This window comes from Lytechinus variegatus, chromosome 14, assembly GCF_018143015.1.
Source record: "Lytechinus variegatus isolate NC3 chromosome 14, Lvar_3.0, whole genome shotgun sequence".
NCBI lineage: Eukaryota > Metazoa > Echinodermata > Echinoidea > Temnopleuroida > Toxopneustidae > Lytechinus > Lytechinus variegatus.
In genome coordinates, this window is record NC_054753.1 from 15,112,764 (window position 1) to 15,134,041 (window position 21,278).

The 21,278-nt window shown below is 35.2% G+C and overlaps 1 protein-coding gene and 1 non-coding gene across 2 annotated transcripts in view; one reads left to right on the forward strand and one right to left on the reverse strand.

Moving 5' to 3' along the window:
* Window positions 1-5,142: 5,142 nt before the first annotated feature.
* Window positions 5,143-5,214, forward strand: TRNAG-UCC. Its single transcript has one exon. It is a non-coding gene; the product is annotated as a tRNA-Gly (tRNA).
* Window positions 5,215-9,352: 4,138 nt separating this feature from the next.
* Window positions 9,353-21,278, reverse strand: part of LOC121427224 (ATP-dependent translocase ABCB1-like) — a 40,059-nt gene continuing 28,133 nt past the window's right edge. Inside the window, exons 13-25 of the mRNA XM_041623523.1 lie at window positions 20,261-20,450; window positions 18,904-19,028; window positions 18,028-18,177; window positions 17,616-17,795; window positions 16,779-16,862; window positions 15,999-16,202; window positions 15,175-15,275; window positions 14,429-14,569; window positions 13,590-13,746; window positions 12,811-13,008; window positions 11,532-11,735; window positions 10,259-10,405; window positions 9,353-9,645 (exon numbers count right to left, since the gene is read on the reverse strand). Coding sequence (XP_041479457.1) covers window positions 9,451-9,645; window positions 10,259-10,405; window positions 11,532-11,735; window positions 12,811-13,008; window positions 13,590-13,746; window positions 14,429-14,569; window positions 15,175-15,275; window positions 15,999-16,202; window positions 16,779-16,862; window positions 17,616-17,795; window positions 18,028-18,177; window positions 18,904-19,028; window positions 20,261-20,450 — 2,076 coding nt within the window. The 3' untranslated portion in view covers window positions 9,353-9,450. The remainder of the gene's footprint in view (window positions 9,646-10,258; window positions 10,406-11,531; window positions 11,736-12,810; window positions 13,009-13,589; window positions 13,747-14,428; window positions 14,570-15,174; window positions 15,276-15,998; window positions 16,203-16,778; window positions 16,863-17,615; window positions 17,796-18,027; window positions 18,178-18,903; window positions 19,029-20,260; window positions 20,451-21,278) is intronic.

Consider the following 21,278-nt stretch of genomic DNA (forward strand, 5'->3'; position numbering starts at 1 on the left):
CCTGCAAAAAACTATGAGTGTGAATTAACTCAAATGAAACATCATACTTAGATGGAGGTGTTCTTATCAATATCTCCTGATTTCTCTAATATATACTGGTATATTTAAAGGTCAAGTCCACCTCAGAAAAATGTTGATTTGAATCAATAGAGAAAAATCAGACAAGCACAATGCTGAAAATTTCATCAAAATCGGATGTAAAATAAGAAAGTTACGACATTTCAAAATTTCGCTTATTGTTTAAAAAATAGTTATATGAACTAGCCAGTTACATCCAAATGAGAGTCGATGATGTCACTATTTTTTTTGTTTTTTATTTGAATTACAAAATATTTCAATTTTTACGAATTTGACAGTTAGGACCTCCTTGCCTAAACCACAAAATGTTAAAATAATGGAATTCCACGTGTTCATGGAGGAATAAAACTTCATTTCACATGACAATGACGAGAAAATAAAAATATTTCATATAAAAAAATCCAAAAGAAATAGTGAGTGATGTCATCAGTTCCTCATTTGCATACCGACCGAGATGTGCATGTAACTGTTTTGTTAAGTGAAGCGAAACTTTAAAATGTCATAACTTTCTTATTTTACATCCGATTTTGATAAAATTTTCAGTGTTATGCTTGTTGAATTTTCTCTTTTTATTCATATCAAGTTTTTGTTGGGGTGGACTTGTCCTTTAAAAGTAATTAACTGTGAAGATCTCTCTGTATTAAAGAGTATACTTTCGAATGCCTATGATCAAGTCAAGTATATTGTGTGTACCTACTTGTGTAGGCTATGATTGTTATGCAAATTTCTAATGGTGTATAAGTGTTTTCTCCCCAATTTTCCCCCATATGAATGAGCATTGCTGAAGTGGTTTCCCTTTTTATTTTCAAGTTCTTGTGTCCTTTCAAAAAATAATTTTTCATTTCTCTCTTTAATGAAAATATTTCAATGATAACTAGTTAGGTTTACGATGAAAAAAAAATTATTCAAATTTTCTTGGAACTTTTTCAAAATATTTTGTTAAATATATGCTACTGTCACAGCACTTTCTCTAATTCTCAACCTTCATCAAACCATTTTATGAGAATGAATGTATATAAAATGTCATTTTGTAGAGTACTGGTAGTATGTATTTATTATTAAATTTATTTGTTATAGTTATACATATAACTATATGATCTCTCTTATTCCTAAAAACCATAAAGCTTTGTTTTTCTTACAATATGGGTGTTGCATTATCTATGTCTCTCTAGCTTGATATAAACTAGCCATCTACATGTACCTATCTGTCCACCCAATATCATCCATCCATTCAATAACATTCATATTTTCTTGCTTTGATAAATATATGGAAATATTTATTTCATTCATTTGTATGAGCCCACTGAAGTTACCCTTTGAAAGGGTCTCGCGTTTAATCTTTTGTTGAATTTGCAATGTACTGTGTTATTTTGTATATTTGTTTGTGCGAGATGTTTGCAAACATAGAGATTGCTAATGAATATTGTCGGGGCCCTGGGAATGATCTTTTTACAGGGGGTGCTGATGTAAATTTTACAAGCAAAAAAGGGGGGTTTACTACAAAATGAAGCCATTTGGTCCAGAGAAATTTGACAAGCCAGGAAAAAAAAGGTTTCACTACAAAATATAGGTCATTTTGGTTGTATTTCTACATTTTGCCGCACCTACCAGAATTCAAGGGGTGCTGCCTGTGGACAGTAACACACGCAACACCCCCAGGATAATCTTGGGTGCTTCAGCACCCTCACTTCCAAGGGTCATGTCTACAAATATTGTGATTGTTATGTGGTGTATATTTCACTGATATCGTGGTAGATGTACTACCAATATCCCAAAAATTAAAAACGACACTAAGAAGATGGAAGAAGTCTATGATCTGTATGTAAAGATAACATTTAAGTAATTGGAAATATTCTTTTTTATCATCGTAGTTATATTGGAAAGCATATGTATTCAAATGAGGCATAAGGTGGTATGATTTATGTTTAAAAAAAATAATTTCAGACACAGTATGCTAATGAAACAAAGGCCAATTAGTTATAGTGATTCTTTGGAACCTCAAAGTATTATCTACAAATATCTTGGTTTCCTTGTTATCTCAGTATGTGAATAATTTAGACTGAACTAGTCCTTTTGAATTGATCTTTCATCCAAGAATCAATGGGGATTTTGAATTTTATATATTTGGTAATTATCATTAAAGGTGCCATCATTGTATGTATATGATATTTTTTTATCAATTAACTGTCTTTGTTAAGACTAATTCTAACGTATCTTGCAGTATTATATTGATAATTTGATCTCTTACGGTTTTATATAGACACTGGTAATTTATGTGATTATTTTTACCAATTATTGAAGAGATTAAAGTCAAGTGTGTGTTACAGTTGATGAGTAAGGATTTAATCATATCTAATAGAAATGATTATTTAAGCTTATCACACATTTCTCAAACTGACTTGATGGTGCACCAGTGGCCCAAATTCACAAATAGTCTCCAACTATGGTAACTTTGCCATTATGGCAAGCAGGGCTCAACAGCTAATCAAATTTGAGGTATCTAAGGCGATTGTCATAATGAAAAAAAACAACCATAGTTGTAGTGCTTTACATAAGGGTGACGGCCGGGCCCGTCAGTTTTGAGCTCTATGTAAAGGCATTATTTAACAGAAAATGAATGTTATTTTGGAGAATGAATTGACATTGTAGTTCAGACAGTGACATCATGACTGCTAAATCATTCTATTTCTGTTTGTGTCACAAGCAATTTTATTGATATGTTGGCAGATGTGTTACTCATTTTTATTAGTATTTTCCATATTTTATTTTAAACAAAATCTAATAAAATCAAAAGTTGACTGAAACTCTATTATGCAGCCTGCCTTTTGTTTTGTTTTCTCAGTGTTGGGCTTGGGTGAAACAATTTTTACCATAACTATTTATTACAAATTTACAGTGCAATGAGTCGATGTATAGCCCTAAAGATAAAAAAATGATGGCAAAATATCAGGCTGGATTCTTTTTCATTAGTGTGACTGAAGTATGTGTGACGAGTTAAAATGAAGTAGAGGAGGCCTATACTGCGTGGGTTATCTTATTAATAGTTAACTTTTCACTCTATAAATTTACAGAGCCATTTGACTGAACTACTTGTATAACGGTCCCACTGGCAGCCTTGACAAAATTATAAGTTATTTAATAGAGGGGCAAGCTAAAGCAAGTCCAAGAGGGTTTCTGGGGCTCTTTAAAATCACTGAACGAGAGAAAATGGGACTACTTTTTGTGAGGGGGGGGGGGTGCTGCCTGAAATAGAAAATTAGATCCCAAGCTTGTGTGTTTAGGCTTAGCAGTCAGGGATCAAAAGACAATTTAGAACATTTTCAGTTGAAATATTGATATTATTGCATATGTAAATGCCCCCATATGTCTTAGAAAGTGAATATAAAATGAGAGTGCTGTCTCATGTTTGTAGCCTATTTGTGAACTTCAGACCATTTGTTTCACATAGACATATTGTCTAAATAATTTTTGTTTTACTGCATTAGTTACCTTTTTTTCTTCGAATTCCAATGTTTTCTTAAAGGTCAAGTCCACCACAGGAAAATGTTGATTTGAATCAATAGACAAAAATCAAACAAAAATAATGCTGAAAAATCATCAAAATCAGATGTAAAATAAGAAAGTTACATGTTACAGTTTGGCCTATTTAAAAAAAAAAAAGTTATATGCATAACTCAGCAATATGCAAATGAGAGTCGATGATGATGTCCCTCTTTATTTCTTTTGTTTTTTATTTTTTTAATCAGACAATATTTCATTTTTGACAGATTTGACAATATGGACCAACTTGACTGCCCAATGTTCTTGCAGGAAGAATACTGAAAATGAGGAGAAATAAAATCAGAATATTTCATATAATAAAAAACAAAACAAATAGTGATGTCATTTAGTTCCCTCATATGCATACCGACAGGATGTGCATACCTGTTTTGAGAAATTAAGCGAGCTTTAAAATGTCATAACTTTCCCATTTTACATCAGATTTTGATGAAACTTTCAGTGTACTATTGTTGGAATTTTTTCTATGTGTTCAATCAACTTTTTGTTTGAGGTGGACTACTTGTCCTTTTAATGATTTGTCTTTAATATATTGTACCTGCCATTGATAATAGGCAAGAATAATAGGAATAATAAGTCATAAAAATAATACAGGAATATAGGTCTACCGTCTAACAATAACATATTTACAAATGGAAAATGTAAATGATAAAACATAATCATCTCGTCATGAACATTGTCATGATTTTGCATTAAACTACACAGCCGAAATATATGTCTGCTTGGAGAAAACATTTCTTTACTTATAATTTTAATCCAGTTGAAATGAACAGCGCTTTTGGTCTGGCCGGCCGGGGTACTAGAAAATGTTCACGAGATGAGAGAACAAATAAATTCAACATCTTGAATTTTTGAAGAAATCCGATTCTGGGAAAGGCACAACCATGACAACAATGTTCTCTCCAGTGTCAAACCGGCCCGAATTCACAAAGGAATTTTAAACTCCTTATCCTTTGTGAAACGCAAATGAAAAACTCAGCTCGGGGTTTCAACCAAACCAAGAGCTAGGTTTTTTGTGAATTCGGGCCAATGTCTCACTATAAGTTCATCTTCTTATCTGGGGTTTCTGCTGTAAATACGGCAAACCGGCTGTATGCACAATTCCCGTGACCGTATACTTCGTAGCGCATAGCCAAATGCTGTCGGGTCGATCATTATTCTGCCTCTCGCGATGAGGGGTCTAGATCGTACGTAGCTGCATCGTCGCCGGCCTAGGAGCGGGGCGCGGGAGGTCTCCGCTTGCTTGGATATCTCGGCAAGTCTACTGCAGCTCGCCTTATGCGATACATGAAAGTTCAAGTGTGGGACTTAGCACGAATCTACGTGTCAATAGCCATCGTCTAATAAGGAAATAGTCATTATTCTTCAACCAATTCAATATACTTCTCCATTATACAATCCTAAAAAGTAGTTTTGAACTAATAAAGCAAAATCAGCTTTTGATATCGTCAGTCTTTTCATATCTATAATATATAGTTTTATAATTCCCTCCCAGGAATATGTGAAGCGTTGGTGGTATAGCGGTTAGCATAGTTGCCTTCCAAGCAATTGACCCGGGTTCGACTCCCGGCCAACGCAATTGTTTTTTTATTAATGGAGGGGGGGAGGGCTTTGGGGAAAGTAAGTGAAGGGAGAGGAGATTGTGGTCAAATAACCTTTTATCAATATGTCCTGATATGTGAAAAATGAATATTTTAAAGTAAAAAACATGACAGCAGCTATTTTGTGCTTGCCAGCATTTTCAAGTTAGATGAAAATTTGACAAACAAAAATAAAGGTTTTCAAAAAAAAATAGGGGGGTTTGAATCACCCCCCCCCCCCATGTACCTGAATATGCAAGTATTGACATTTTACTGTGATCAATAACTCTTTAATATGCATAGTACGCATATTGTGCATAGATCTTGCTTTTGTTATAATGTCCAAACTTTCCACTTTTTTCCGGCAATTTTTTTTTTATCATTATGCTTATTTGATTTTTCTCTTTATTTTCAAATCAACTTATACTTGGGGATGATGAGTACTATTCAATGTGATGTACCCCATCATCCCACCCCCACAGGCACACACACAGACATACACCCAAACAGAAAAGCCTCCCTCATCAAAACACAAAGGACATTTTAAAGCAACAATCCTAAATAAATGCAACTACCTCAATTTACAAATGAATCATGATTCATTTATTCATCAATGGTGCATTATCATCAACATTATAATACAAAACATAATGTGACCAAAATCATATTCTTAAAGATTTTGAAATTTGGCTCACACGCATTTTGATTTGGAAACTAAATAGGTTTTTTTTGTCCAACGCCACTGTAAAAACTTAAGAGATATTTTCTTTCACCAATAAGTCAGTGTACTACTACTCATACATTGTATGAATATCATAGATTGTTAACATGATACATAATACTACATATAAAATGGCAAATTAAAATCTCCTTTTATGTAGTATAAAAATTATTTATGATAAAATGAGTAAGAAATTGTATCAATCTAGCTAAAATATTTTTCAATGCAATCTGTTAAAAATATATTTTAATGCATTCTGATAAAAATTTAACATCGGTGTTTATTTGATACACAGTAACTGAAATTTCTCAAAATTATTCATGATAAAATAACATTGAACAAGTCTTTCGAAAGCTGTTGTTTTTCCTACACAACATGATACAATTAATTTATATTGCATTACATAATCACCTCATACGGTGAGAATTTGTTTTTAAAAAAACCTTACTCAATATAACGTCTTCACATTCTTGACATAAAATATATCCCACCTTGGAGGTAAAATTTTTTGTCATATGTTTAAAAAAGCAAAGATAGAATCAATAGAACTATAGACATCAGGTTCCTAAAAAAGTGATTAAATGCCAAATTGCAATTGTTAATTCAGATCATCATTAAATGCATATACTGCTAAACATACATACCATCATACAGTCATAGTCCTTCATAGGCGGCGGAAGCGAGGGGGGGTGGGGGGACAGGTCCCACAAAAAATTTGATGTGGGGGGTCCCCCCCCCTAAATTTTTAGATAACCTTTTTTTTTTTTTTGCTTGTCAATTTCGTTTCCTGCGTCCCCCCTAAATTCTGGTGTACCCCCTAAAATGTCTCGTCCCCCCCTGAAATTTAGGTTGATGACCTGTTTTTTTTTATTTGCTTGTCAATTTTTTTTTACACGTGTCCATCACAAAATTTGAGGTAGACCCCCCCCCCTAATTTTTTTGGCTTCCGCCGCCAATGGAGTCCTTGATGTAATATGTGCAAGTGACAATAAAGTTTGCATATGATCACAAATAACTGTATAAACCGGAGCCTAGCACTTCTCCTGGTTGTAAGTTAGTAACGACTTTATGAACAACTGGGCTCCGTAACACAAAGATTAGCGATCAATCGCTAAATGAACTGACCAATCAATATCAATGTTACACATGCATTAGGTTTGAAATACTGACCAAGGACCAATCAGTGCGGTTCTTTCATAATTGTGATTCATCGCAAACCTTTGTGTTACGGAGCCCAGGTGATCCTTTCTCAGGATCAAAATCAGCATCAATGAAAATATGGAGTGGATATCATCTAACACAAGAAAGGATCGCTAATCGTTTATAAGTCGCTCGTAACTTACAAACGGGTTTATGAAACACCCGCCTAGTCTACTTTGGTTCTGAATACAGCGCCAGCTTCGTCACAGGTATAAACCTGGGTAAATTAGTGTAATACAAGCTAAAACTTTCTTTTGAAATCAGGAATGTCATTTATATCAAATCTGGATGATTTTCCCTGTATAATATTCATACTCTCAATTTCTATTGCAAACTTTGCATGATGGAATTTGACATGATACATATATTTTTTAAACTACAATGTACATAGACAGAGATACAATGTGAACTTTCAAAGTGAAAAAGAGATAAAGATTTGTATTTCACTTCTATAAAATGAGATGTTAAAACAGACATATATATCATACTCATCACAAAATCTTACTTAAAGCTTCCCAAAAAGATGACTTTATCTTGAATGGTGCAAAATAACAATAGAATTTTATTTCATTTCCAAATATAAAGGAAAAATCTTTTCCAAAACCACACACACGTATTGATTCACGAGCTCAAAATATGGCATAAATCGCTTAATACTAGAATTTCCTTCAACATGCATAGATACTGGAGGAAGTCTTTGCATATTTCTTTTATTTGTAAATAATTGGTAATGAAATGATGATTATGGTGATGATGATGATGATGAATCTGATGATGATGATGATGATGATGATGATGTTGATGATCAAGATGAAAATAATAATAATAGTTGTGAAGTTATATTGTGCACTAATACAAATATACTTACATGTACCTGCACATTACAATACATATTAAGTAAAAACGCGAGAAAATAATAGAAAAATAAGATCAAACAAAGACACAAACATTTTTGCTTGGCTATAAGTTCTATGTATATTAAAATACTGAAATGTCAGATGTGATACATGTATAACACTGTAGGTAAAGCTGAGTGTTGAATTAATAATGGTGTCCATATTTCAGGAAAAAGCAAGGCAAAAAGGAGGGAAAACACAGTTATGAGGTAATGATAGCAATATCATGTTTTCATTTAGTAAATAAAGGTATTGTATGTTGTTTGCAATGACACCAAATCACTGAGTTTTTTAAACCAATACAAAAATTCAAAGCATTTCGATGGCAGCTCAGAAACAGATGAATTATCAAAAATATGGCAATGGTGTTAATATCAACTTGTCCGAAAAGTGCCTCCTAATTTCCTGAAAACAGGTAGAACCATTTCGAGGCAAAGGAAGTATGCTTCTTATGTCATAACTTTACTTATCTAAATATTTACAGAGCTGTCCTCAAAACTTAAGTTTTGAGACACAAGATTTGAACACTACAGTGTGCAACTATATATATGTTTCACACGTGGCAACTATATATATGTTTCACACGTGAAGTACAACATGCCAATAAATAAGATTGGGCCATTTTGGTTCACATATAATTTACTCTGTCAAAATCCAGGCAGTTCCCTTGAGCTGGGTGATTTATTAAATTGCCTTTTACAGTGTGACCTTGTTTGTAGCCTAAAAAAAGCGGTGGCTTTAAGCAGAGATGCCAATGAACCTCTAATTACTCCATGGACAATATTTCAGAGGAGGATCTTAAGTGTCACATTCCCCAGTTGAGAAGCATTAAACAATAATAATAATATGTTCAATTTTTACATCACAGCTACTACAATTGTATATACTCTACTGCGCTTGATACTTGGTATCATATTATTACCCCGACTGTAGCTGAGCTGCCGTATCGGCGCTAAAGCATTCAAGGAAAAAATCCTGCCAGGTACCCATTCACCTCACCTGGGTCGAGTGCAGCACAGTGGGGACAGTGGGGGTAAATTTCTTGCTGAAGGAAAAAAAAACACAATGGCTGGGATTCGAACCCAAGTCCCTCTGATTGAAAGACGAGAAGAGTAACCACTAGACCACGATGGAAGCCGTAGCATGATTCCATGCTACTACACCTGTACTTCAAGGCAAGAAATGATTTCAGGAACAGGTCTTTATAATGTACATTAATTCTTACCATATCATTGTAGATATAAACCTAAGCACTACAATAGTTCATGTAAACCAACAACAAAATCTTAGCAGGAAGAAAGTATTTTTCATAGGGCACACGATGGCATATTATATCTCCGAGATGAATTAGATGAACCAATCATATATTTTTTGTTCTTATAAAAGGCTGGATAATAGTCTATCCTGGTAATGGCCATTATGACCTTTGACCTCCTGTCAGGGTGTAATAATGACCCTTCTTGTTGAGAAGTTCTTGGTGACTTCCGCTCTCGACAACGATCCCATCTCTGATAACAGCGATGACGTCAGCGTTCTGAACCGTGGAGAGACGATGAGCAATGACAATAGAGGTCCTGCCTTCTACTGCAGCGTCTAGAGCCTCTTGCACAATCTGAAGTTAAAATGAGACAACACTTATTTGATATACAAATATTCAATAAACATATTTACTTCAGAAGCTGGAATGGGCTATGATTTCAAGAAAAAAAAATCATAATCTAGCTTTAATTTCTACCATATTATTTTAGTTTTAATCTAGTTAGCACTATAATAGTTCAGGAATAAACTGATGTTACTCTCCTCTACAAATTTTCTTCATAACAAATTTTTGATGAAGTACATGTAGAAAGTGTTGTTTTTTTTTAGATGAGCTAAGGACGTATATATTTTTTGTCTAAACACATTGAATTGGGACAAAGTTTCCAACAATTTCAATTTTCATTTTTTTATTGGATTTTGTTTTCTAAATAAAAGTATTTTAAACTTCATTTTAAACCATGTTTTACTTTAAAAAAAATGACCATCTACTAGAATATTCTTGGATTGCGCTTTCTTCCAACTATGTATTCTATTTTATTATGCTACAATCTGTTTCTGTCAATGTGATTATTCTAATGTGAAATAATAAATCAAGGCTGAAAGCAGAGCATTCTAAAGATTGCCAACAGAGAAATTTATTTTGTAAGCACATACATGTACATTATCATTGTTTGTTTATTTCCTACCTTTTCACTTTCTGTATCAAGTGCTGAAGTAGCTTCATCGAGGAGTAGGATCCGTGGATTCCTGGCCAGAGCTCTGGCAATGGCTACTCTCTGTTTCTGCCCTCCAGATAACTGAGCTCCTTTCTCTCCTACTAGCGTATCATATCCCTTGATGGAAAAACAAAGAGAAGTATATCATAATCTATTTTGTGTATACAGCCACTCAAATGTCACATGATTATCAATAGCAACATCATTTTCTAAATTTATAGCACTGGAAGTGGAAAAAAGAGCGAAAGGAGAAATTGACGGTGGGGAGGGATAAATGGAAGGAAGGAAAATGAGGCAGGAAAGAATATAATAATATGTCCATTTATATAGCGCAGTTACTATGTGCATATACTCAACTGCGCTTTGATACTTGGTATCATATTATTACCCTGGCTGTAGCTGAGCCGCTATATTAATAGGCGCTAAAGCGTTCTAGGAAAAATCCTACCGGGTACCCATTCACCTCAGCTGGGTCGAGTGCAGCACAATGTGGATACATTTCTTGCTGAAAGAAATTACGCCATGGCTGGGATTCGAACCCACGACCCTCTGTTTCAAAGTCCGGAGACTAATCCACTGGGCCACAACGCTCCACGGAAAGAAGGGAGGATAAGGTAAAGGAAGAAGGAAGGAGAGGAAGAATACAGAAGTCAAAAGCAGAAGCTTGAAGAGTAATCTCTTTCAGCAGCTTCAAAGCTAACCCGGGAAATATAGGAGTATCAAGAAAGAAGGAGCAGTAAGAAAGGCAGGCAAATAGTTGGGGAAGAAAAATAGAAAGAAAAACTCTACTGAAAAAAAGAAAAAGAGAGACAATTGAAATTGAAATTGAAAAAGTTTATTCAGAAAACTTCATCGCAGCCAAAGGCTGAATTGCGAAATTCTGTACAAGGTAAAATACAAAATATATACAATAACAATTGCTATAACAAAATGACATATAAAAGTAATAAAATAAATGTTATATGTTGAAAATTAAGAAAGGAGAAGAGAACAATAATTTTATACATGGGATAACAATAATCTTGGATAGTTGTAACCACAGTATGAGAAAAAAAAGAGAAAAAGATTATGTAGGAAACAATGAAAGCAACAAAAGTGACGGAAAACAAAATAAAGATGAAATCTACGCATGCATACCAGCACAGTCAACCATACGGCCTGAAATTCACTCACAGATATTTTTTTTCACAAAAGGCTATTTTCTACATCCTGAAAAATGGCAATCCATTTAGTTAACACTTACCATAGGCAAACCTGAGATGAAACCGTGGATATTAGCCATCTTGGCGACCCTCTCGATGTCAGCCATGTCCATCTCCTTATCCACGCTGTACTGAATATTTTCTTTGATTGAACAGGCGAAGAGAATGGGCTCCTGACTAACGACTGACATGTTTGCTCTAAGCCACTGGACGTTGAGATCCTTGATGCTATTGCCATCAACAGACTGAAGAGAATAAAAGAATATGAAGTTCTCAATGTTGATTCACTATTACACATACAGACCTACAGTATATTCATTTATTCATATACTAGTATGGCATTATTTTTATTGGGATCACAGTTTTTGTTCATGCAGTGAAGGCTCAATTCTTCATGCACAATCTGGCCTGGCCTGTTTGATTTTTAATCTTGTCCAATATATTCTCATTGAATCCAATCTCCTCTTATCATGTCATCCAATCTAATTCCATGTTGAATCATGATAATATCTTATACATCCTACCACCAGCCTTGTTCTAATATTATATCATGATGATTCTTACCACAGTGAAATGTTCTGGATCATACAATCTCTCTAGAAGTGACACCAATGTACCCTTTCCACACACTTTCTCTTCTAAAAAGGCTAAACTCTGGCCTAGTTTGATTTTAATCTAATCTGATCTTATCTAATCTTATGGCACATCATGTTGATTCAAGATAATATCTTACAAATGAACATTGTTCTGGATTATACAATCTCTCTAGAAATTATACCGATGTGCTCTTTCCACACTGCTCTCTCCTACCAAGGCTACACTCTTGCCTATCGGTAGTTTGATTTTAATCCAATCTTATTCTATGTCATATTATACTTGATTTGTGATAATACATTGTATCCAACCACAGAGCCTTGTTCTGGATCATATAATATCTATAGAAGTGATACCAAGGTACTCTTTCCATACTCTCTCCTACCAAGGCTTCAGTCTGGCCTAGTTTGATTTTAATCTAATCCTATGTAATATCATGTTGATTCAAAATAATATCTTACCACTGAGCCTTGTTCTGGATCATAGAATCACTATAGAAATGATACCAATGTACTCTTTCTACATCCACTCTCTCCTACAAGAGCTACAGTCTGGCTTGGTTTGATCTTAATCCAATCTGATCTAATCTTACCTAATTTTTTTTCTGCTATCATGTCATGTTGATTCAAGATAATATCTTACCACAGAGCCTGATTGTTGTTAATCTAATCTAATCTTATCTGATCATATGTTTATGTATCACATTGATTCAAGATAATATCTTACCACAGAGCCTAGTTCTGGATCATAGAATCTCTCAAGGAGTGATACCAGGGTACTCTTTCCACACCCGCTCTCTCCTACAAGAGCCACAGTCTGGCCCGGTTTGATGGTTAAACTCAGTCCTTTGAGAATCTCAATGTCGGGTCTTGTAGGATACTTGAAATTGATGGCATCGTAGGAAATCTCTCCATTCAAATTACTCTGTAAAATAAAGGGGAAAAAATGTGTCATCCAACCTGGCCATTCAGTTAGGAAAAATTCCTTATCTATTTTATCCCATTATTCATCTTTTATTTGACAAAAAAATCTATTCAAGGATTCTAAGCTCCAAGGATGAATTACAACCTGATCATAGATGAAGGCAAGTCAATTTGTAATAACCAAAACAAATAGTGAATATTAAAAAAAATGAAAATAAAAACAAGACTACCATAATCAACAAAAAACAGTATAATGTCAATGGTAAAATTTACAAATTTTAAACGAAAGAGTCGTATAAAATTGTAATATTGTGAGTTTTTGTTTTCATTCATAATATTCAACCTACAAAATAAAGACACTAATTTGAAAAGGAACAAGATCTCTCTTAACTACACGTAGTCAAGGGCAATTCCACGTAAAAAGAAATACTTCTGAACATCCAAATTCTTCTTTCAGACAAGCCAATTTTCACATTTATACATTTTCTAGGCCAAAATGCTATTTTAACCGATTACAGAAAACAATCCCCCGTAACCTATTGTTAGTTTCAGGGCAGCGTGTCACAAATAACATGGACTTACTGGTCTTAGGCCACTCTTGGAGTAGTTATCAATGAGAGGTTTGGTGGCGAATAAATTCAAAATGATGTTGGCAGAGTGCCTGGCTTTGGCATAGTCTGGCAAGAATGCTGAGGCTTGACCAAGTGAAATACCAGCAAAGGCAATACCAAAGACAACTCTGCAAAAAAAAAAGAAGGTACATGGATTTTTATCGAAATGGAGCTTTCAAACTCATGATGTTTGCAATATGCTATGTTTACTCTCGATATGTTTGAGTGTATGTGCAAGTGTGGTGTGACATTTCAGTTTTTTTTCCCCCGACAAAGAGAAGTATCAAAATCCATCACGAAAATACACAACTAAAGTAGGATAATTGTACAGTAATACGAAACTTTGGCGACTTAAATGTTCAGTTGGAAATGTCCCTCCGCTCTAGCTGCTCCATTTAATTCTTAATAGCCATGTTAATAGCAGCTCACTTGAGTTTGTGTTTACTTTTTCTTATATCATTGAACTGTTTGTGTTAATTTGTGCAAGTTACGCCTAATTACCACGTATATTAAAAATGTCCAATGCTGATGCACACTTTTGTGCATTAAAGAGTGGACTCATTAATCTAAAATGTGGACTCATGAACAAAATAGCATAAATAACCATGGCAACAGACATCAATTTGGTGCACTGTGACAAAAGCGCGCATCAGCATTGGAAGTTTTCAATCAACGAGGTAAATAGCGTAATCGATATAGGAAATCTGCATAAACCATGGGTTCAACCGATGGTTTTAAAAACCACCTTTGTGAATTCAGGACATTCGGTCTCAAACGATTCAATTGACAAGGAGAATCTTTGAAACTCACTTGAATACTTCATCTGTGGTCATCTCTCCCTGAGCAACGAGGTAACCCCCAAACCTGAAGGCTGCAGCATACAGGAAGAACACCATCCCTTGGGTGATACCAAACGCTATGGCATAATACTGCGTGTTGATCTGGCCCTGACTGCAAACAAATACAATGGTTAAGACTTGAAGGTAAGAAATAGAACAGTCAACCAAAAAAAACCATGACAGAGGAGATTAATGATTTTATTCCGATATCAATCTGTTGTCTATCCATTACTTATTTTATTTCCTACACAACAGTAAAAGAAATTGCAAAATGGGAGAAAAAAACTTAGAGTTGTCCCAGTACAGATTTGATATACATGTAGCTCAGCTAGACAAGTACACGTAGAAAGGGGCTAGTTCTCTGAAAACATTTACATCCCTGATAATGTAAATTAAAAGAATGATCCCCTAAAAAAATAATAATCATGAACACATGTGACACATAGACATGATATGTTGAGAAAGTTTGTAGCATCGAATCTGTGTGCCAGAGTGAGATGCAGTCAAGTAACCAATCACTGTCATTACGATACTAGGGTTTACAAGACCTCTTGACGGTGTGTACAAGCTAGCTACATCATCATACAGTAGACCAGCGCTGCAGTAGACCGTACAGTGATATTGAGTCAATTTCGATATAAGTTACCCAGTATGTAAAAAGGTCAGTCAACAAATGTTGCACTTTCCCACATTGGGAATGGTAAAGAGGTTTCTTACACAAATGGTAGCTGGAGCATGTCAGCATATCCCTGGTACATTTTATCTTCTAGGGTGAGTGAGGCAACAGTTCGGACATTCTCTATTGCTTCAGCGGCAATCTACACAGTTACAAAAAAAAAAAAGAGGGATAAAGAATGTAGAAAGTGTACGAATCATCCATGTCAGCAATTTTGAATAGGGAACGGTTAGTATATTCCATGAAGCAACTTATGCCCTCTTCATTAAAGGGATAGGGCCTCGTCGATCTGGCGCTGCACAGCGGCTGCCAGGCCCAAAATCCATTGGGCAAAGCAAATTTTCAGAGTATTTCATTTCATGTCTATTTCGAACAATAAAATATGGATTTTCATCAGTTTATTTTTCAGAGAGGATGTGATATTTTTAATTTGATTTTACTATACTTATCATAATTAATTATCAGTATCACTATAACTATCACCATCATCATTATCATCATAGTCACCATAAACTCCAATTATAATCATCATCACCAACAGAACCATTGTCATCATCAGTATCATCATCATCACTGTCATCATCGTTATCATCATCATCACCATTTTCATCACTGTTATCATCACAATTAATCATCATCATCACTGTCATCATCGTTATCTACATATACATCACTGTCACCATCATCATCACTCTTATCGTTATCAGCATCATCACTTTTATCACCATCGTTATCAGCATCATCATACTTGTCATCATCGATATCATTGTTATCATCATTATCATCTTCATCTTACCCACCATCACTATCATCCACCACCATCTCCACCACCAGCAACTCTTTCTCATCATCAAACAATTCTTACCTTTCCAGCTTCTTCAAGTAATTCAGAGTCTCTTTTCTGAGTTCCTTGCATTAGCCTCAGCTGCAACCCGCCAGCAGCAACAAGCAACGGGACACAAGCTAAGACAACCAAGGCTAACTTCCAGCCAAAGACAAACCCTATAACGATGGCTGCAGCCAAGGTAACTGCTGTCTGGAAGAGAGTGCTGAGACGCACCCCTGTGGCCTGGAAGAGGGGTGAAGAGAAGAATGAAAGAGTTTGGCAATGGGTTTTAACTATAGGAAATATGCCCGAAGTTTACCATTTCAAAGGCAAGTTCTAGTTGGAGTGGTAATAACCCCAAACAGTATCCAGTTACCATTGGAGTGTTTGTAGTGTGAATACAAAATATGCACCAGAATATTCTGGTAAAAAAAACTATAGTTGCTGAGAAATTAGTGAAATATCTTTAGCACTCCAGCATGGCAACAAGATCCAACATGTGCTTATGTGTTGGTGACTTCCAATGCACTTGCTTTATAGCCTAGATTATCATATTTCATTCTTGTGTATTATTTCTATGGCAGCTTTAACCTAATGATTTTCTGTTGTTATTAATGAAATTTACTCTGATTTTAAATATTTCACTATTTTTTCTTGATTCAAATCTTATGGCCTACATGTATGGTATTGTGCTTTCTGTGAGATTTCGTTAAATTCTGTGTTCCATCCAAATACCACGAAATTCAATGTTCTATTCAAATTCAAGAAAGTTTCATGAAAAACCGGGGACTAACATAACCAAAATGATAAAAGTTTTACCCCTTTCACATTAGAAGCATCAGCAGAAAGACGTGTAGCTAAGGCACCAGTGCTGTGAGTAGGTTGGTCAAAGTAGGCAACGTCCTGTAAAAATCAAGGAAAATTATTATAAGTTGTCAAGTTGTTTGTAAAGATGGAGGGCTCCGTTGAAAAGAATTTTCAATAATTGAACCAGAATACACTATACTATATTATTTTATCGGTTGTAAAGAAATAAACATGAATAACTAAATGAATGAATGAATGAATGAATCATCAATCAATCAATCAATCAATCAATAAATCAATGAATAAAAAAATATATAAATAAATAAGTAAATACATAAATGAATAAATAAACAAATCATTAAACAAATGAATAAATAAAATAGTTTCTGAGTATTATATGCCAATAAGGTTTAACAAGTGATTGAACTACTGAACAAGAGCAATAACAATTCAGGATCTCATACACTTTGACCTATGTAATATTCTTTGCAAATTTCCAAGAAAAGATGAAAAAGGTGACAAAAAAATATGTTCGCATATATCCACTGGCAATTTTTTTTTCTGAAATAATGAAAATAATATTATGATAAAAGCTCATTGTTGATTTCTTTTCGCAAGTAGAACAAATCGTTTGGTAATACAATAACATTTTCATGTCCCTAAAATCTTGAATACATGATGCAGAACATATCACTATAGAGAAAGCTAGACATGGAGGAAAGAGAAATGGTTTATGTGAATGAAATAAGATATGAAAGATATTTTTTTTAATCTGTTGAATAAAATAAAGAGGGAGAGATGGAGCAAAGACTGAATTAAAAAAGGGGGCAAAATGATGAGAAACTATACCTGTCTAAGAATGGTGGAGAATGCTTTACTACGTAGCCGCATCGTCAGTCGTTCTCCGGATATTGCAAGACACGTGATGCTGACGGCATATCCAACAAACATGGTCCCGCCCAGAGCTACAAACATACAGGACCAAAACACGGCTTGCTCCGTCATCTCGTCGGAAGGTAAACTAAAGATCTGTCCAAAGAAATAAAACAAATAATCATCATGCAATCAAACCTACTTTAGCAACCACATGTACAAGAAAACATCCCATAGGACCAAATTCTTTGTTACCCTTGTAAAAAGGAACCTGTCAATAAAGATGACCAGCTCAAAAAGACCTGTTTTCTTGTCTTACTTGAGTGGTATATGTCAATATCAGAGTTATAATGAGACAGAGATAAAACATTAAATTTTACATTCTCACCTTGATGATCTCACTGAAAAGGATAGCAAAGACCGGCATAGTGACTCCGAGAATGGCTGAAAAGAAACAGCCGATGGCGATCAGATACCACTCAGGGGCGTTCAGCTTCAGAACCTCCCAGTAACTAGCTTTAGGAATCTCTTCTTCCTCCTTAAAAAGAAAACAGGGACAATTCAATTTTTTTTTAAAATTGTATTCCTTCGAATAATGCTTTACTGAACAGCACATTGTGGCTCAGTCAGTGACGGACCGTGACCCGGAAAAGACAATGATTGGAAGAGCACTGTATTGTTTGTGAACAATGCTGTGCCCCTCCAATGCTTTGTCTCCTCCAGGTCACGGTCTGCCACTGGGCTCAGTGGTTAGATGCACCCCTGAATCAAGAAAGGATGGTCATGGGTTAAATCCCTACTAGCTTTAGGGATCATTTTTTCCTCCTAAAACAGGTTCAATTACTATTTGTAAATGTATCCATTCATATCCTACTTAACGATATCAGGCATGGTGGCTCAGTGGTTATAGGCACCCACCTTATGAATGTGAGGTGATTTATTCAATATCTGCTACCTTGGAGAATCTCCTTTTCTTCCTCCTCCTAAGAAAATAGGTACAAATTCAAGTCAAAATTTGTATTCGGTCATGATACTTTACTGAACCTGAATAAGCAAGACTGGAACATGTTCTTAGATGCTAAGACAGCTGCATAATGATATATCTTTTAGCACAAGAAATGGTCACCAGTCATGAGTCATGAACAGCTATATAAAATATCCACCCCCCCCCCTTGGGATGGTAGCTCAGTGGTTCAAAAGGTTCAATTCCCAGAAGTGTGTTATTTCATCAGGCCTACACTGCAAAAAATACACTCATTAATACCTCTTCTGTTTCATCTTTCTTTTTATCCTGATTGCTGCTTGTTGACATGTGACGAGACTTCTGACGAGAGAGCTGTCTGGCCAGCTTATCTGTCTGGTGTTTGCTGTCTCCTTCTTCATCTTCATCTGGAGAGGAAAAAAAACATACCAAAATAGTATTATAGTATTATGCAATTATGTTTTTTTTTCTTAACCCTTTGAACCCGATAGGCCGGAATACCGGCGTGCCAGTAAACGTACATATACCCAGTATTATAAATACAATATACAGTATTCCGATAAGCCGGAGCCTACAGCCATGTGACTTCAAAAACATGGATTCTAAATGTCAGGTGATCTAATGACGTCATCTATCTAGTACGTGTAGAATTATTTAGTCAATAATTTCAGTCAAGGACGGCAATGATTTCGGAAGGATGTAGCCTTAAAAAATGGCCAAAATATGCCACTTTTTTGTGGTTGCTCGTGTTGTATGTGCGGTAACACACGGTGTAATACGTGGCGAGTCACGTGCTTACTATGGGGAAGCAATTGGTATATCAGAATTTGGTGAAAACAGTGATTTTGAGCCCAAAACACACTAAATTTGATATTTCTGTTTGTCGACTAGGTCTAAAAGAAGCTAAACAACTTCAGCCGGCTCGGTCCGGGTACTAGCGGGGGGAAGATACCGTTGGGTCTCGAATCATGGGAGTTTGTAAATGTGGTCAGGGGGGATCTCATTTTTATGTGCAAATAATTCAGGGTATAGGTCACCGCTGCCCCTAATAATTCAGGGTTCAAATCCTTTCTTTAGTGAATTTTCAAACAAGTGGAATGCCCTGGAAATCTCAACTGCATTATACAATTCACTATACACAGGATTGATGATTTGTGACATTGGAAATGTATCAAACACTTTCTCTTTTCCATTTACCTTTTGAATATAAACAATGTTATGCTATGAAGGGGCAATGTTGTGGATGCCCTGTTGACGGGTCTCCCTATCCATCCCTCTTGTCCTTAGAATAATTTTGCTTACCAAATCTGATCAGCATTTTCGGTCATACGACAAAGTTCTCAACTTCATTCTATACATTCCTATATAAAACTCTGCAACGAAAAAAGGCTTTTTGTGTAGCAGTCTTTGGAAAATGGGGCGCAAATAGTCAAGAAAATTAGTTCTTTAATATTCCTTTATTACAATATATTCATACAGGATAAAAAGATCAGCTAACCTGCTGTTTTACATCAATGTCCTAATTAATTCTCTGATAAAGTTTGATTAGCATTTGGGTCATAGGAGAAAAGCTCTCGGCTTCGTTATCCACTTTATTCAATTTCCCTTTTTCATTTTTTGTTTGTATCCTCTCTCTTACCATCTTCCCCTTCCTCCATGCCTATCATCTGGAGGGTTACCAATTGTTTGTAGGTTCCATCAGCTTTCATTAGCTCTGCGTGGGTTCCAAACTCCACCACCTTCCCATCATTCAATGCGTAGATGATGTCAGCATTCTGGATGGTAGACAGGCGATGGGCGATGACGATGGTGGTGCGTCCCTCAGAGGCCTACAGGGATAGGAGATCGGTGGAACAGTTTATTCAATTATTTGGATTAATTGATTGATTAATCATGCATTCCTCATCCATTAATCAAATGTTGTATTATTCGCTCACTCATTCACTGACGTATTCATTTATTTCACCCTAAAAAGACTGGGGGGCTGATTCAGCCCCCCCCCTCGACATTTTTCAAGATAAATCCGCCGCGCAAAATTTTTTGACCGCGTCGCTCACTGACTTTTTACTTTCAAGTCTCGCGCAACTTTTGAGACCAAAATTGTGACCCCCAGGTACACGGTTCGGAAATTACGCAACATTTCGTAAGTGCATGCACACCCAAAATTACTCAAAAACGTGAATTTGTGTACAAATCCAATGCAATAGTGTTTTTAACCAAAATTCATAGATGTATCATTATTTTTCCTTTTACTGCTTAAAATTAATTAATTTTATCTTTTTTATGGTCCAAATAAAGTCCCTGACAATTTCCATTGAAAAAACAATAAAAAACAAAAAGTTGAAAAACAAAGAAATACATAAGAAATTTAGAAAACAATAGAATACATAAGAAAATAAATGTGATGTTGAATTTTTTTTTTAATAAATTTGATCAGATGCCTATCTAGAATATGTGAAACAAAAATTAGCATTTCAGGGGCATTATTTAATTAATTACAGCAAACTTATGATTTTACGCATAAATTAGCATAATTAATGAAACATGAGATTTTTGCAGAATTTGATGTTATAGTTTTGTAGATAATGCCATGGGTAACGCGTGTGCCAATTTTCGTCGCGATCACGCTATCGACGGCCGCGATCATAAGGGGGGCT